General features: G+C 40.6%; 2 protein-coding genes across 6 annotated transcripts; one reads left to right on the top strand and one right to left on the bottom strand.

Annotated features, from left to right (window-relative positions):
* The first annotated feature begins 252 nt into the window (after positions 1-252).
* On the top strand, positions 253-9,382 carry f8a (coagulation factor VIII associated). 2 transcript variants are annotated; one of them, XM_085410076.1, is made up of 12 exons: positions 253-660; positions 2,387-2,433; positions 2,575-2,647; positions 4,418-4,577; positions 4,760-4,828; positions 4,958-5,078; positions 5,201-5,293; positions 5,568-5,632; positions 7,178-7,259; positions 7,363-7,409; positions 8,826-8,881; positions 8,992-9,382. In XM_085410076.1, exons 3-12 carry the CDS (start codon positions 2,640-2,642, stop codon positions 9,071-9,073), a joined length of 783 nt encoding a protein of 260 aa, XP_085266202.1. In that variant the 5' UTR covers positions 253-660; positions 2,387-2,433; positions 2,575-2,639; the 3' UTR covers positions 9,074-9,382. The 2 variants fall into 2 exon arrangements, with proteins under 2 accessions (XP_085266202.1, XP_085266201.1); XM_085410075.1 differs by lacking the exon at positions 253-660 and adding an exon at positions 1,747-1,946.
* Positions 9,383-9,718: 336 nt separating this feature from the next.
* emp1a (epithelial membrane protein 1a) lies at positions 9,719-16,461 on the bottom strand. 4 transcript variants are annotated; one of them, XM_085410081.1, is made up of 5 exons: positions 16,439-16,461; positions 14,772-14,862; positions 14,565-14,664; positions 14,189-14,329; positions 9,719-11,903 (listed from the first exon to the last, which is right to left on the bottom strand). In XM_085410081.1, the coding sequence occupies exons 2-5, from the start codon at positions 14,844-14,846 to the stop codon at positions 11,743-11,745; spliced, it is 477 nt and encodes a 158-aa protein (XP_085266207.1). In that variant the 5' UTR covers positions 14,847-14,862; positions 16,439-16,461; the 3' UTR covers positions 9,719-11,742. The 4 variants fall into 4 exon arrangements, with proteins under 4 accessions (XP_085266207.1, XP_085266203.1, XP_085266205.1 ...); XM_085410077.1 differs by lacking the exon at positions 16,439-16,461 and adding an exon at positions 15,673-15,806; XM_085410079.1 differs by lacking the exon at positions 16,439-16,461 and adding an exon at positions 15,735-15,787.
* Positions 16,462-16,719: the final 258 nt, after the last annotated feature.

Here is a 16,719-nt window from a genome sequence, read left to right as displayed (position 1 = left end):
GACCAATTGGAGTGGTGATGTCTATGACTTTGTGTATATAATTTGGAATTTTGTACAAATGTAGGCCAATAAGGAATATATGATATCATTTCATTCTTTTCAAAGGTTTATTTGCATGACGCACAAACAGACACAATTGAAAGGTACAAATGTGCATGACACTTATTCAAAAGTGGTGCAGATGTGTGTCACCAGTTGATCTGGCTGTAGGCTGTGGCACTTGGCCAGAGGTGGCGCTGGTTGACTCGACTCCATGTTAGTGCACAAAGTAAACTGCTCGCTTTAGTTGTGAAGCAAAAACGCTGAATTCGGAGAAATAAACCGTGCGAGGGGAACGATAACGACGACAAGGTTCTCCCGATCGTTTACTCTTGCTGTCCTGTGAACAACATCGGCGTGGTGTTACTTGTTTGCTGTTTTCGCGATCGCGTCGCGCATGAGGATATCACCAGATAAACTCGCCACATTTTTATACATTTTGTTGTTCAACAGCATCAAGACTGACGGAGTGTGTTTGAGACAACCTCACAAGTGTCACAGATGACACATTTGGCGTTTTTTTTTGCTGGTTTGTCGGTAGTAGCTACTGAAACGCAAGACTGCCACACATCTGTTCGACCAACGCCAGTTGATCTAAACGCCAGTAGATCTGGAACACCGGTAAAAGTGACCCAAAATAGGCACTCTGGTGGAGTTACTTTGTGTGTGTGTTTATAAGTAGTTTTAAACCTTGTGATCCACAAAACAGCATAAGAGTAAAAGAGTAAAAGAAGAACTGACTGCGTTACAGCACCTGCTGCTTGTTGAGAGTAAAAGCCATACGTGCTTTCACGTCTTTTTTAGGGGTCTGAAAACTCGCTAAATATAGCGACAAAGGCTACGTTCACACTGCAGGCGAAAGCGCATCAAATCCGATTTTTTTGACCCTATGCGACCCATATCCGATCATGGTATGACAGTGTGAACGGCACAAATCTGATATTTTCAAATCCAATCTGGGTCACTTTCGTATGTGGTACTGAATCCGATACATATCCGATGTTTCAGAAAGCAACTGCTGTGTGAACGGTCAAGTCGCATTAAAGCCATCTTTTACGTCACTGACACGAGACAGACGCCACAGACGCAAGCTCCTTTGACTACGATGACCTGGATGACTGAGAACCTTCACATACAAGACAGACGCCAATTATCAGCGCCAAAGAAGCGCCCGAGAAGACATCGCGAACGCCTCCTGGCCATCCGGTGAAACTGCTGGGAAGACAACGTTGGAGAAACGTGAACATTTTATTTGTACTGCATAACCTGCAGATTCTGACATAAATCTGCAACTATCCTTTGAAGCACCGCTCCTCTAAAACAGCAATAAGGATCATTATTAGGTTATCTACATTATTATGTAAATAACAAAATAACTTAAAGCAAAAATTGGAAAACATGAAGTCCGAAGTCTTTATATTAAGGGCCATCAGTCAAACAATATAGTTTGCTCTGGGTCTAAACAGAGCGCGTTGTGTGTGACGTCTTCTTTTGCGCATGCGGGCCGCTTTGAGCGTTCACACTAGAGCGCGTTTGCTGTCGCATTTTATTTGTAGTGTGAACGAGGAGACAAAAAAATCGGATTTGATCAAAAAATTGGAACTGAGCATTAAGACCTGCAGTGTGAACGTAGCCTTAGGCTACGTTCACACTGCAGGTGAACGTAGACCTGCAGCCTATAAGGCTACGTTCACACTGCAGGTGAACGTAGACCTGCAGTGTGAACGTAGCCTTGGCAACACTGCTCATTTGGGCATGTCCTTTACGTCATGCGCCACGCAATTGCCGACGCCGACCAATGAAATCGTGAGTTGAGGCTGCTGTCACTTGGACTTCCTGGCATTGATCATGGCTGCGGAGGGCGATTTTCTGGCGAGATACCGAGCTGTGTCAAATAAACTGAAAAAGTAAGGCTTTGAAATGGCTTTGTTTAAGAAGAAAGACGGACGAATATCGGGAATAGCTAAATGTTATTTAGACTGAATGCGAGGTAACGGCTTTCAGCTAGTGCTAATAGGCTAAGCTAGCGTTACTGTTAGCCATTTGCTCGTTTTGTAGTGAAATATTTGGTCATTTTGAGATATTTAGCCCAGGTTCATCGAAAAATAAGCGATGAGTTGTTGGTGCTGTTTGACAGCTAATTGTAAAGCGCTTTGAGGGCCCCGAAAAGCGCTATATAAATGCAATCCGTTATTATTATTATTATTATTATTATTATTATTATTAACCCATAACTAGCCGGTAGTTTGCCACAGTACTGATATTCTATGTTTATCTAGCTGGCGTGTATCACAGTTGGCTATCTAAGATGTTTTAAAATGTGAAAATACTTTGTTTTCTTTTGTAGGCGTTTTCTTCGGAAGCCCAATGTGGCAGAGGCAAGTGAGCAATTTGGTGAGTGCCACATTAGTCCATCCATGTAAATGCTGTGATCCAGCCTATACTGCCGCACAGAAGAGTCAGCGCCTCTCCTGTGCTGTTAAATGATAGAGGCTGAATAAATGTCACCAGGCTTGTCTTTACCTGTGCTTTCAGGTCAGCTGGCAAAGGAGCTGAAGCAGCAGGACTGCCTTCAGTATGCTGCCTTCTGTAACCTGGCCATGGCTCGGTGAGTGGATCCGTATTCATTTTAACTGAATTGTGCCAAAGCACAGCAACAGGCACCTTACGGTGTAAAAGCACCTCGCACAAGTAAAGACCCCACAATAATCTGGAGAAAAACCCCAACAATTAAGCAACCCACCATGAGCAAGCACTTTGCAATGGTGGGAAGCAAAAACTCCCTTCTAACAAGAAAAATGCTCTTGCAGAACCATGTAGAACAGCAGCGTTTGTCCTGCATACATAGAGCAACAGGAATAGCAGCTAGCCAGCCTCAACAGCTAAGGACTGGACAACCAGAGTCCCAACTAGGGAATTTGTGTAACTAGATGGCTTGTTGCTATTGTCACTAGTTTGCACAGGATGTACTAGTCGTTTAATCTAATTGTTTTGCATTTTAATTGATAACCAATTCTGATAAATTGTTGCGTCCTAATGCTATGTAGCTATCTGCCACCAGATGGTGTGTCATTGCCAGAGTAGTGCAGGGCTTTCTAGATCAGTGGTGTATCCTGAGACTTCCTTGGCCAGCATTAACCCTGATATGTTTCCTATCTAACATGCCTGGAACATGCTGAGTCAACAAACAGGGTGCACTGCACAGCTGCAGACTGCACTCACCCTGGAATGGAGAGCAGTTCCTCAATAACATAATATATCCAGACACTTGTGCAGTCCATGCAGAAACCGGTAAAAATGCATAGATTTCAAATACAGTAACACAGACTTATTGCCTTAACACAGACACACACTTTTGCTTTTCTAGTCTAGCTGAGCACTCAAAGTGCTTTACACAACTTCCCTCATTCACCCACACAAGCACTTTTATTCTATCCTCTTTCTTTAAGCGCTTTCTGCCTAACATTTACACACATTCATATTCTGATGGGTGAGACTCTTGGGTTGGTATCTTGCACAAGGATATTTGGCATGCAGATTGGAGCAGCCAGGGATCGAACCACCAACCCTTCTGATTAGCAGATGACCTGCTCTGCCTCGTGAGCTGAGCCACTCCACTCAGTAACGAGGCGCTTGATTTCACTGATGTTCTTGTAGAAGACTGTGAGTAAATCCTTCATGCTTGTTTCCAAAATTTCTGGGATCTCTGCCAGGAAACTGCAGAAACTTGCTCATCATCATTATTTTGGGGTGAAATGCTCAAGGATCACACGCAGGTTTATTGATCAAATATTCACACGCTTGTCCTACATTCAGGTCATAAAAGATTCAAGTGTAGAACCAAGCATAAAAGACTTTAAGAGGGGGCTGACTTGAAGCTTGAAAATAATTCTGTTACTCATTGTGGTTTCACCACATAACGCTGCCGTGTAATAAGTCAATTTTAGTTATTTTTCCTACATCCGCTATCATTTTTTTCAGAAACAAATGATGAAATTTTTGACAAAAGTATAAGTAGCATGTCCTCATGAGGACAATTAGATAAAAAAAAAAAATCACACTTTTGTTATTATAATTATGTCATAATTATCTTATTTAGCTTTCAAATGGCACGCATGTTTGTTATCAGTTTTTTAAGGTCTATAAATCTAATATTATATTTTTAGCTTAAAATATTTAGAGCAGATCACTACTTTTCTTGTTTAAAAAAAACAAAGAAACAGCATGTGAGGTTATTACATAAAGGTACAGTCGGTGGAGTGATGAGTCCTCAGTGGTCAGCAGTAGTCTTAATTGGCCCACAGGGAGAGCGTAGCATTCATAGTCATGACAGTGACCTATCAGCTGTTGTTATACATCCTCGATGTCTTGACTGCAGGTGTGAGCAGACTCTCTTTAATGCTCCTGGAGAGGCACTGGCATTAACTGACGCTGCTCGCCTCTTCCTCTCATCTGAGAAGGAGAACAGGGCACTGCAGGCTCCAGGCTTTGATGAACACCTCCAGGCTGCACTCAACTGCTACAGCTTCGCCACTAAGGTATGATCAGCTCTAGTTTTCAAATCGATTTTTAGAGTTTGATGCAGTAAATGCACTCCAGAAGAAATCAGCAAATAAAGCAGATTCACCATGGAATATTTCATTAGATCAGGGTCTGGAGAAAAGATTGTGGAGTACATTCTTGTATAGTGACTGAATTCTGATGTACAAATGAATCGCAGGTGTATATTGAGATGAACCAGCCTGTGATGGCAGCCAGCCTGTGTTTGGAACTTGGCAACGCGCTCAAGGTAAAGCTGCTGTCTCTGAGGATAAATGACCCAGAATTGGTTTTTTTGGGGATTTTTTTTTTTTTTTTTTTTTTTTAAGCAAATGATGGAAAAAATGATTCATCGTTACTCTCCTGTCTTCCTCAATAGGAGATTAACAGACCAGGAGAGGCTATTGTTCATTATCAGAGGGCTGCAGAGTTACAGACGCAAACACCCATCGAAGCTTTGCTGTCAATGGGAGAAATGGCCACGTGTAAAATCCTCACCCGTGAGTTCTGTCGGTTCTGATTGAGTAGCTGCAGTTTGTTTGCTGTGCAAACAGGATCTGACGGGACTTTTGTTTGAGTTTGTGTTACTTGTGTTTTTATGATTTTCTTTTTTCTTTTCCAGGTGATTATGACGGTGCTTTGTCAGTGTTCACAGAGATGCAGCTGATCTGTCAGGAGAAAGGACTGCAGCTACCAGGCTCCATCACCCCTGTTGGTGAGCATCTGATAAAAAAAATGATATTAGCAGAGTTTTGTAAAGATGGGGTGTTATTACAGCCTTAGCAGTTTGTGTTTTCTTAACTAAAGCTGTATCCAGCATCTTAAATTGATTAACACAATTCAACTTGAAAACTGGGATAATTAAGAGCTGCATTCCCTCGTGATTGTCTTTTTTTTTTCGTTGCTGTGCAGATTTTTCATGTTATTTGCACTAAGAGGAAAAAATGTCTTAATTTCTCATCTTTAATTTTACTTTCTTGACAACAAAGGTGCCTTTTTGGACATTGTGGCAAAATGTGAGATATCCAGGGTGCTTCTGCTCATGTTGCTTGAGGTAAGCTCATCGGTTTTGCTGATAATTAAAACAACCTCTCTCACTGCAGACTTGAGTGCAAAGTCATGTTCAGTGTTGTGTTTTTGAAGGTATGATTCAGGCCATTTGTTTAAATTTATCTAAATATGCACTTTAACAAGTTTTTATTTATAGGTAGTTGCAATAAATACCTTTAAATTCACTCTTCAAACATACTATATTGCCAAAAGTATTCGTGCAGCTGCCTTCTCACTCATATGAATTTGAGTGATGTCCCATTCTTAATCCATAGTGTTTAATATAATGTCGACCCACCCTTTGTAGCTATAACAGCTTCAACCTTTCTGGGAATTCATTCCACAAGGTTTAGGAGTTTGTTTAAGGGAATTTTTGACCAGTCTTCCAGAAGCACATTTGTGAGGTCAGTCACGGATGTTGGGTGAAAAGGCCCGGCTCGCAGTCTCCACTCTAATTCATCCAAAAGGTTTTCTGTCAGGTTGAGGTCAGGACTCTGTGCAGGCCAGTTAAATTCTTCCACACCAAATTCGCTCATCCTTGTCTTTATGGACCTTGCTTTCTGCACTCGTGTGCAGTCTTTTTGAAACAGGAAGGTACCATTGACAGACTATTTCTACAAAGTTGGGAATTTGAAATTGTCTGAAATATCTTGTTATGCTGAAGCATTAAGTTTCTTTCACTGGAACTGAGGGGCTGAGTCCGAGGGGCAACATGAGGTTCGAAGGTCTGTAGCAGTCGACTCTGCAGAAAGTTGGAGAACTCTTTGCATTGTGCGTCTCAACATCCACTGACCCCACTCTGTGATTTTATGTGCTCTGCCACTTCATGACTAAGTTGCTGTCATTCCCAATCACTTCCACATCATTATAACACCACTAACAGCTGACTGTGGAATATTTAGTAGTGAGGAAATTTCACAACTGGACTTGTTGCACAGGTGGCATCCTATCACAGTACACAGTTGGAAATACAGTGTACTTTAAATGCACTGCAAGGAGAGAGGAGGCACAGAGTGAGAAAAAGCTGGTCCTAATGTATCCTGACACAAGTACTGCACCTCCACATGCGACACACAGTTTGACGTGACGTGAGACTCGAGCTATTAATGCAAGCATTTCTCATTTGGCAGCTTTGGACCCTCCGGTTTCACGTCTCTTCACTGTCTCTCGCACTTAATTCTCGCAGCGAGGAGCTGAGACTCGAGTGAGAGAGCTGAGGAGACACATTAGCATAATGAAAGCACCTGTTGTGTGCATTGCATAGAGTTTCATTTCTTTATTTTAACCACATAGATTCAGCAGCTTAAACACTCACCTGTACTTGAGTGTCAAACAGCCTTCCGCTGGCCAATCAGTGAACTGTTAGAAAGCAGAATAGTTTTTTAAAGCTGTTTTAAACAATGCAATTACACTTAATGACAATGTTAATTATTTATCCAGCATCTTACAGTAATTACTGTGCATCTTGAAAAATTCAGGATTGTTGGTGCAGCAGAACTTAAATGGTCCCACGTTGTTGTGGTTTTGTTTGTTTTTTTTTTTGGTGCAGCCTCCACCTCAGAAGTTGTTACCAGAACACGCCCAGACCCTGGAGAGATACGCGTGGGAGTCCTTTGATCCTCACAGCCAATGTAAATTCACCTCAGCACTCGACTACTTGAGTATAATAATGTGTCATTAATCCTGCGCACTTATTGAAGTTGCGTAAATGTTGTTTTTTGTCTTCTGTTTCAGTGACCTTCCTGCCTGAGAATGTTTTCCTGCTCCTGCAGTCCGTAGTGGTGAGTTTCATGATAACACGGTCTGAGTCTTCCTGTCTCGTACAGGAAAAATAATGGTCTTCACGCCCTTCATATGACAGTGATGTATTGTGTGTGTTGAAGTTTGTTTTGTTTTTTTTCCTTTGGCAGTGAAGTGATTCTTTTTTTGTTTGTTTGTTTTTGCTTCAGCATTTGCAGTTTGCCAGCTTTGTGTAGGTTTTCTGCCTCAGAATTTTTCCCTCTTACACTAAAGATATTCATTTTTTTCCCCAGTCACAGTAAAAAGAAGCAACACATGACACATTACATCATGTCGGTATTTTTACAGAGAAGCCAAAATATAGAAGCACTGTGTGAAAAACACCTTTAGTTCTTCTGTAGGTATTAAGAGAGTAAGAAGCAACCAGGTGCTGCTAATCAAATGCACAGACGTTTTGGCAGTTTGTTGGCCTGCAGCATTCATAATCACAGTGCCAATGTGGAAGACATCAGCAATGATGTGAGAGAAGCAGCTGTCGCTGCCCTTCAATCTAGGCAGGGTTACAAAGCTGATTCCAAACAATTTGAGGTCCATCATTCTGCAGTGAGACAGTCACAAGTGGAAAACATTCAAGATAGCTGTCAGTCTTCCCAGGAGTGGACGTCCCAGCAAATTAATCCCAAGATTAGATTATCCAGTGGTCAGAGAAACCGCAAAGAACCCAAGAGCTGCATTTCATAGGCTCAGTTAGCAGGTTACATGTTAAATTGCATGACCATACAGTTAAAGCATACGATAAAGCCTCTGCTTTCAGAATATGGAAGCATGACTTGGGTTTGCAAAGTTGCATCTGAACAAACTACAATACTTCTGGAACAGTGTCCTTTGGACCCCAAGCACAGCAGCAAATCTTAAACAGAGAATGGCTGAAAAAGAAAAGAAACAAGGCCCAAAGTTTAGACCACAAACTTAAGAGAGCTGTGCATAAACAAAGGACACACACCTCACCACTAAGGTTGTTCTACAATTTACTGAATCTTGAGTTGATGTTTTTCACACACTGCTTCTGTTTTTTTTGGGTTTTTTTTAGCTGTTTTGTTAAATAATGATGAAATGTCTCAGGATGTCTTTACCTAATTTTAAGACCTACTATGGACCAAATAATATTTTTTACTGCGTCCTGATAAGGAACACATAAGAATTGACAGAGGCCATCCTTTTTTCTTTTTTTTTTCTTTTTTTTTTTAAATAACTGTATAAATAAAAAAAAAGTTAATAAAAAATAATCATGTGTAATGTAGAGAAAGATTCTTCTCGAAGGAGCACGCTCTGTCTTTGGGAATGAATGGCCGGTAACAGAGAATAAATATTAACAAGTCAGAGGCCTCGTCAGGGTCCTCTGAATCTGCAGTTATGTTTTTATTAGTGCAGTGAATAACAACAGATCTGTTTTGCAGATGGCGTGTCAGGAGAAAGACACAGAGTCTCTAAAGTCTCTTCAGACTGAGCTATGGTAAGCATTTACAAATGTTAATTTCCATCATGTGAGAAAATATCTTTTACTGCTTGTCATTCTTAATTTTCCATATTGATCACATGCTTTATGCGGTTTTCCCATTGCAGGCCGTTTCTGACAGCTGAGCAGAACCATCTTCTCCACCTGGTGGTTCAGGAGCGCATCACGCCGTCTGGTCAAGGCATTTAATACAGTCCAGTTTTTATTCGCTTCCTCTGGGAACGATACTTTATATAATGGAACATTCCTGTTTCTGAATGGGTCTGTTGTAAGGCCCGGAGAAGGGTTGTTTTCAAACTCCAGTGTTGTAACTTGGACTCAGAGAAATGTTAAACTTTGTGCTTATTCAGTCACGTAGGTTTGGAAATCAAGCTGAACTGTCTTTGTTGTCCTCAGACGTGCAGATTGCTGTTGCCAGGAATGCTTAGCTAAGAATAAATGTTGTGTATGTATCTGAGTGGAGACTATAAAACTGGACCACGTCATATGTTTTTATTATGTAAAAGTTTCAAATGTAGAAGAACTTATTGTGTTTACAGCTGGTTAGTAGATTAAACACGAATGCTTTGTTTTATCATTTTTATTAATAAATGACATAACATGGCTTAAATTCCAATATAACAAAATCTTCTACTGCATAGTTCTGTAATATGGTGCAATGACACCTCTGTCCTCCATCCCTGGGTCACTTAATTTTCACTTGTACAAATGCATGTACTTTTCTTATGATAGCAGCCCCCTACAGACACATAAGTAAACACAATAATAAAAAAAACAAAAAGGAGCTTAAAAATATATGATGGTTACAATGTACATAGACTGATGTATAATGTATTTGTTTTTTTTTTTGTAGCTGTAAAATAACGATTAACAGCTAGTCGTAAATGAAGGATTGTTATTTCCTGATTGTTCAAGTACTACAACAGGAATGTTATTTGTCGTTTTTTACTCCTCAGTTAGAATTTTAACATATTAAATGATAAGATTTAGTCTCCATCAACCTTTCTGAACCTTAAAGGAACTGGTAAACATTTTGGGACTAAATTATTTACTATCTTGCTGAGTAGGAGATTAATACTACCGTAATTGTCGGGCTATAAGCCGCTACTTTTTGCACAAGCTTTGAACCCTGCGGCTTTTAGTCAGGTGCGGCTTTTCTATAGATTTTCCATGATTTTTGTGATATCGTAAGACGATTTGTTTTGTTTGTTCCGCTGTTGTACGGCACTACGTTGCCTGGCGGAAGGATCGGGGTTCAAGAGTGGTATGTTGGTCACATGTCCATCCGCCAGGCAACATAGTGCCGTACAAGTAGCGCGAAAAACAAACTTCAAAGTAGCGCTATGCGTTCAGCGGGAGTCGTGGATGACGAGCGGCGATAAACTTGCGAAAAGCAAGTTGTGCTCAACTCCACCGGTGGATTCTGACAGCGTGGAAAAGTGTGCAAACATCCACGATCACCAACGGATTTTGAAGGGCTGGACTGCTGCATGATGAAGAGGAGGACACCGCCACGGCCCTTCAGAGGGTGTTCGACTCCGACAATGACAATGAGGATTATCTTTGGTTTTGAAAGTGACAACGAAGGAAAGAAGCTGAGAGTGGATGACGTAGCCATCCTGAGCCTGTTCGTATCCGACACTGGAGAAGAGGACTTTGGTGGTTTTAGTGCGCAGGAAGATGGTGGTGAATGACTGACTTTTCTTCTTGTTAAAGCCGTGTCACTGCACCTGAGCCTAAAAGGTAGTCCGAATCTATTTTTCTGGTGTGCTGTAGGTTACTGTTATGTACTACATTTGTTACTCATTTATGAAGCACAGCACATGTGCAAATATGTACCCATAACTTGATTTTCAAAATATTAATAAAAGGGGTGTGTCTCCAAACAGCCATCTCTTTCCTGACAATTCGCTTTGTGCATATTCTCTTACATATGATAAGTCAATATTGAAACACCTGCGGCTTTTGGTCAGGTGCGGCTAATGTATGTACAAAACAGGATTTTCCCCTGATTTTAGCTTGTGCGGCTAATATTCAGGTGCGCTTTGTAGTCCGGGAAATACGGTAATTGTTTGACTTTGTACACTAAAGAGGACCAAGGTTTTAAAAAACAAAACAAAGACCGTGACCATGTAAAGAGAGTTTCCTGAGCAGTTTTCTCTTCCCATCGTCTTCTACGCAACCACGCTGCACAGATTTGCCCCCTGCTGGTCATTAGGAAGAATGCAGCTCGGAAGTTGTGACCATCTTTTATGCACAGTCTTAGCAGAAGAACTGAAAATGTGAAAACACTGGCTTCAAACCGCCGTCACCTCTGAAGTTAGAGTCTCCCCTTTTTGTTTGCACCCAGCCAAAAATGCTCATGTACAGCTCAGTGACTGTTTCACTAAAGCTAAGGTGACCAAAAGTTCACTCAAATCAATCTTGCCATTTTTTTTTTTTAGCACAAAACAACAAACAAAACAACCCAAAGCGATTATAAGCCTTTCTCAAAATGTCACACTATTCCTTTAAAGTACTTATGTCTGAACTACTACTACTATTTAAGACTAAACTGATTTATTAGCTATGTTCTGGTAATATTCCCAATAATTCAGCTCTATAAGGCGTTTTAGTCACATTATTAAAAAGAAAAAACATTATTTTGTTTGTCAGTTTTGCTGAAAAAATGTGTTTCACACTTGTAATGTTAGCATTTGCTCCATATCATTTTATATATATATATATATTTTTTTTTAAAAAAGCTGTATAAACAAATGGCTCTCATTAGCATTTGGACATTTTGCTACAGTCGTAGCTTCAGATGGTGTTCATCAATTCTAAAAGAGGAGAACGAGCCCTGCCCTCTGTTTTTCCTCTCACTCTTTCTTCTTACGCAGGATGAAATAGGTGAGCGCTAAGATGAAGGTGAGGACAAACGAGATCCACGCCAGGATGTAGCAGTGTCCGTAACCTCCAGATGTGTCATTGACATGGAGCTTGGCTGTGTAGATTGAGGCTCCTGTCATTATGCAAAGGCCTGCAAGAGGGAAAATTATTATTACATGCAACCAAGACAAGGCAATCAAGAAGTAATTATTTTTCTATTATAAGATAAAGCTCGTGATGTGACCAGTGCAATCACAAGGAAATGAAAGACATGACACTTCCACCTTGTTAATTTTCCAGTGTTATGAACTCATGACATTCGCACTTTGTGTGAGTTTCTCATGTGCTCGTAGTACTATCACTGATAATGCATAATTAACTTAAAGCATGAAATTTTAATCACTCGGGACCTTTTTTTTTTTCTTTTACATCTGACATGGTGGCAAAAAACTGACTCGGTTTGTGGTCTTTTTGTTAGGGAGGATTTGCATGAAAATGTTTCTTGACTAAAATAAAAAGCAGCCAATGTCCAATGAAACTTTAAAGAACCTCCAGGAAGCCTGGAGAACTATCGCTTACTTTAAGAAGAAAGCCTGGCTCCTTGGAAGCAAAGCATAGACATGACAGGTGGTTCGGGCTTTTGTGAGTGAATACATTTTCTAGATTTTGCTCCTCAAACGTGAAAACATGATGCTTTGTTGCACATTGACGGCAAACAAAAATGTTTGGGGGTGTTGTTGAGAAATCAGCACACCTGAGAATGCTGGAGCAGGTGTGCTGGACAACTTTTCTTTCTAGTGAACCTCATGACATTAACAGAAGCAGCACACTGTTAAATGTGATACTGTTAACTATTTGAAGTGTCAAAATCATTCATTTGTGACACCTAAAAGACTAACACACTGCTGTGCTGTGGCTGAGATCAGCTTCTACTGATTTTCTACAGATTTCATGTGTCTGAGATGCAAACACGCTCACCTTGCTGATCCATCACAGTTCACTGGTTATTGCAATGTGTGAGGTACACACAGAAAGTGAAGAACTTCTAATCACTGGTTCGCTGTTTTGTACAAACTAATGAGAATTCAAATCCACTGAGTAGTCAAGGGTCTCTCAAACAGTCATATCGAGGGCAGATTCATCTTGTTCAGCACCAAATGAAAGTGTTTGAACTCAGGACTACTGATGATTACACGACAGGGCTGCAGCTACCCATTATTTTAGTAATCTATCTGTCTATTATTATTAATGAGAAATAACAAATATTCAAAAGAGAAAAATGAACTGTTCATTGATTTTCAGTTTAGAAACTGCAAGAAAATAGCAAGTTTACCTGCAAACATCTCTTAATAAAAACAAACAAAAATAGACCCTTTCCTTGTTTTTACTCGCCATATTAAAATGATATTTTTAAAAGACAACACTTTCTTAATTGCAAAAACAAATAATAACAAGTACAGTAATCTCAAATACATACAAGCTAAACTAGCGCATGAAAATGAAACGGCTTTTACTCTCTCTTCTCAGAAGTCTTTCTTACATTAAGAGCAGGCCAAAAGAGTTCTGGTGGTATTAATATCTCCTTAATGAGGTAGATTTAGTGTGTGTGTGAGTGTCTGCATGCTTAGATGTGGTAGTGAATGCGCAAATATGCCTTTAAGTATTTACGCAAGTATGTGGCGGCTGCTATGAGGAAAAGCAGGCTAATCAGCATTTTCAGAACTGAAGCTTTGCCCTGTGCTTCGATGCAACGTTTCGTGCTGCAGAAGACAAACATTACCATGGTGTGGATGTCAATAATGTTAATGTTAATAATAACAATTTAGTATCCAACCTCCAGCCTCAGGTCAGTGTCTCGGAATCTGACTGGCCCACTTAAAATAAATGATATAATTTAATTGACTTATTTATATTTTATATTATGAGATAAATCTTATTTTTTACAGATTACATTGATCTAAATCTGCATAATAGTGTTGAAATTAAATGATGTGCACGCATCAGGATGTCACTGCTCTGACAGTATTACTCATGTTATCAACACTGGTAACAGGAAAGCCCTGACCACACCTTCCTAATTTGGGTGTCAACCAGTCAGACCACTTCATCCACATCCATGTAGTGAGAAGCCATTATATGACCTTTGTGTGTAAGTCGATTAAACTCTGCCCAGTACTGAAAGAGGAGTGGTGATTGTTGTGAACTGACACAGATAGATAGATGCCTCGCCATGCAATGAGCTCATTGGTCTGTTGAACGGATGAGGCTAAAAATTAGTTTAATTATTTACCAACATCCTTTATGAAGCTTTAAGTTCGAGCGTCGTGCTAACTTATTTAGTTAGACAAAAATCACATATGTCAGGTTTGTCAGTCGCACATCCTCCAGAGAAAATCATAAAGTCAGCCAAAAGAAACAAGACTGCAGGTAACTTACAGGCGATTATCTGTAAAATGCCAGTGAAGGTGAACCTCATTCCTTTGGGCAGGGTGAACAGCTGGGCCACAAATACAAACAAGGCAAGGATGGTGAAAACGCAGGCCAGCACTGAAGTGGCCTGCACCGCCTGGAGATAATCTGCAGCAACAAGATAATAAAAAAGTCAACAATAACACAGGCGTGAGGAAATATTCGGCCTTTTCAGTTTTATGTTTGTATTAACACCACTACCTACAGATCTACTCATTTCAGACTGACAATATTTACTGTAAACAGTGTAATACGTGATTTGTTCCGTCATCATCTTTGCCCTTCATTATATAAATAATGAAAAATCACTAACTTTAACAGGGGGACAATCTGTGGAGTTTACCTTCTGGGTAGCCTTTCAGATTTGTGTAATGCCACACATTGTTTGATAAGTCCCACCTGCCCCACAGGTCAGCTGACACTAAATCGTCGACCCACCAGGCCTGACGACACAAAGGAAAGATTTAAAGTTCATGCAGATATGTTACACATTTTCTAGAAACCGCTGTCAGATCTCCTCCAGTTAATACAGAAAATAACATCATCTTACATTGTCAATGGCAGCCACCAGGAGCAGGATGATGGTGGTTATGTGCAGAACAACGATTGCTGCCAGCATCAACATTATGGCCTTCTGAAAACTGATAATGGGGTGGGGGAAGTGGAAGGAGGCACATCGTTATTTATTTTGCAAGCGCAGACGTATGTAACACGGACTCGTACATGAGGGAGTATTAATTACACACACACACACACACACACACACACACACACACACACACACACACACACACACACACACACACAGGGAGAGAGAGAGAGAGAAACTGTGTGAAATAAAGAAATAACAGTAACAGAGAAGAGAGCCGTTTTATACAAGCCCAGACTTGCCGCAGAAATCATGCAGGCATAAACATTTTTGAATAAAACACATCTGGTGTCAAACACATCAGTGCTTTCAATCTTTGTCATTACGTTTATTTATTATTTATTATATTTAATCAGCTCAGATTCATTAGCACCAATCACTGCGCCTGTAAACGCCCGCAGTTTGCTTTGAGCCTCTTTTTTTTACGTCTTTTGAGCGTTTCCGTCGACAATAAAGGCGCATTTGTTAAGACGGCATTCCCAAACGGATGACACACACAGGGCCCGCACTGTAGTCGATAACTTTAAAAAGAGCGCGATAGTACGACAACAGAAAACAATAATAAGCACAGCATAAACTCACGGACTATTCAACGCTATGTTAGTGCGCCAAATTTCCAGTTGCGCGTCTTTTTAGGACTTTTTTGCGCTCACGGTCAGTCATATTTCTTGCGCTTAAAGTAACTGAAGTTTTTCCTACAGGCTTAAAAAAAACCCACTTCAGCCATCCGTAAGAGGGTTTCACAGAGTGTGCTCCGTAAACCGTCGCCTTTCTACAAGTAAGCAAAGAGCAGAAACGTTACCTGAACGCTCTTTAACGCACCGCGCGGGAGTTATTTGGGAATGTGAAACTCTGTGGACCCACCCAGCTTTGAATTCACAGCACACACATCACCGTGTTTTCCCTCTTCTTCTTTCCCCTCACCAAGCCCCACCCATAACGTTTCTCGAGTGAAAAGTCCCAATGAAATAAACGGTGTCAGGTCGCCTCTTCCTGCAACTCCAGTGTGTGCGTAAAGGCGAGTAAGATCTTCGAAGGATTGCGTATCGTCAGATTCATTTACAAACGAAACAAACAAATAAACAAACAAACACGCGACAGCTTCACACGCACTATTTTAGTTGCTTCTTTAGTGTTTTACCTGGAAAATGTTTTTAATATAGAAATATCTTCATTCTCTCTGAGCGGCTCACCTGTGTGAGCTGTAGCTTCACTTTTTTTTTGTCGCACATGGATACAAAATGCCATTTTGGACACGCTTGCAGAGCAGCCATAGTGTATCCTGGACTTGTTTTCAGGCCACTCACGCGCAATTGCCGCTTCATTGCGTACCTAAATTGACTTCTCCAAAGATGGGACATTAAGAAGCCGTGCATGGAATATCGCAGTGCATTGTGAGCCCCAGGGAGCTCATATTCAATTCAGCAGCAGTTTCACTCTGATGGCTGAGACTTACGTTCAAGCAAGTGAAAAACAGAATTCGTGTTCATGCAGATGCATTTTTGACTGCTACAAACAAATGAAAGTAAGATCGTTCCATTGATAAAAAGATATAAATAGATTCTTACCTGCGCCTCACACGCTATGCACTTTTATGTTTCGTGCGCCACTGCCAGAAAGCAGAAAAAAAAACTGCTGAAACATCAGAGGGTCTTAACATATTCATACTGTCCGAAACAATACATGGATAGTTTCTTTACTGAGAGATGTAATTACCTCTCAGTGAAGAAAAGTAAGAAAAAGGTCATGTTACTTGATGTCACACAGACTGCAGATCTCAGTGGGCCGGGCTGTGTCACGGCTTTGGAAAAACTCTGTTTACCCCATAAGCAACCAGCCGGTACAAGGA

The sequence above is a fragment of the Rhamphochromis longiceps genome, linkage group LG6 (genome assembly GCF_057381845.1).
Source record: "Rhamphochromis longiceps isolate RC_006_pf linkage group LG6, R_longiceps_female_GT1.1, whole genome shotgun sequence".
Classification (NCBI taxonomy): Eukaryota; Metazoa; Chordata; class Actinopteri; order Cichliformes; family Cichlidae; genus Rhamphochromis; species Rhamphochromis longiceps.
Note: the sequence above shows the minus strand (reverse complement) of the source record. Positions and strands in the feature narration are given on the sequence as shown.

What these genes read in the sequence shown, in the direction of transcription:
- f8a (XM_085410075.1), top strand. Translation starts at nt 1,888, where the DNA reads ATGGCTGCGGAGGGCGATTTTCTGGCGAGATACCGAGCTGTGTCAAAT. An exon ending in AGAGGCAAGTGAGCAATTTG is followed by an intron (nt 2,434 to 2,574) that starts GTGAGTGCCACA and finishes CTGTGCTTTCAG; the next exon opens with GTCAGCTGGCAAAGGAGCTG. An exon ending in TCTCTTCAGACTGAGCTATG is followed by an intron (nt 8,882 to 8,991) that starts GTAAGCATTTAC and finishes TTCCCATTGCAG; the next exon opens with GCCGTTTCTGACAGCTGAGC.
- emp1a (XM_085410081.1), bottom strand. Translation starts at nt 14,846, where the DNA reads ATGTTGATGCTGGCAGCAATCGTTGTTCTGCACATAACCACCATCATC. An exon ending in TCTGAAAGGCTACCCAGAAG is followed by an intron (nt 14,330 to 14,564) that starts GTAAACTCCACA and finishes TTGTTGCTGCAG; the next exon opens with ATTATCTCCAGGCGGTGCAG. An exon ending in CATTTTACAGATAATCGCCT is followed by an intron (nt 11,904 to 14,188) that starts GTAAGTTACCTG and finishes TCCCTCTTGCAG; the next exon opens with GCCTTTGCATAATGACAGGA.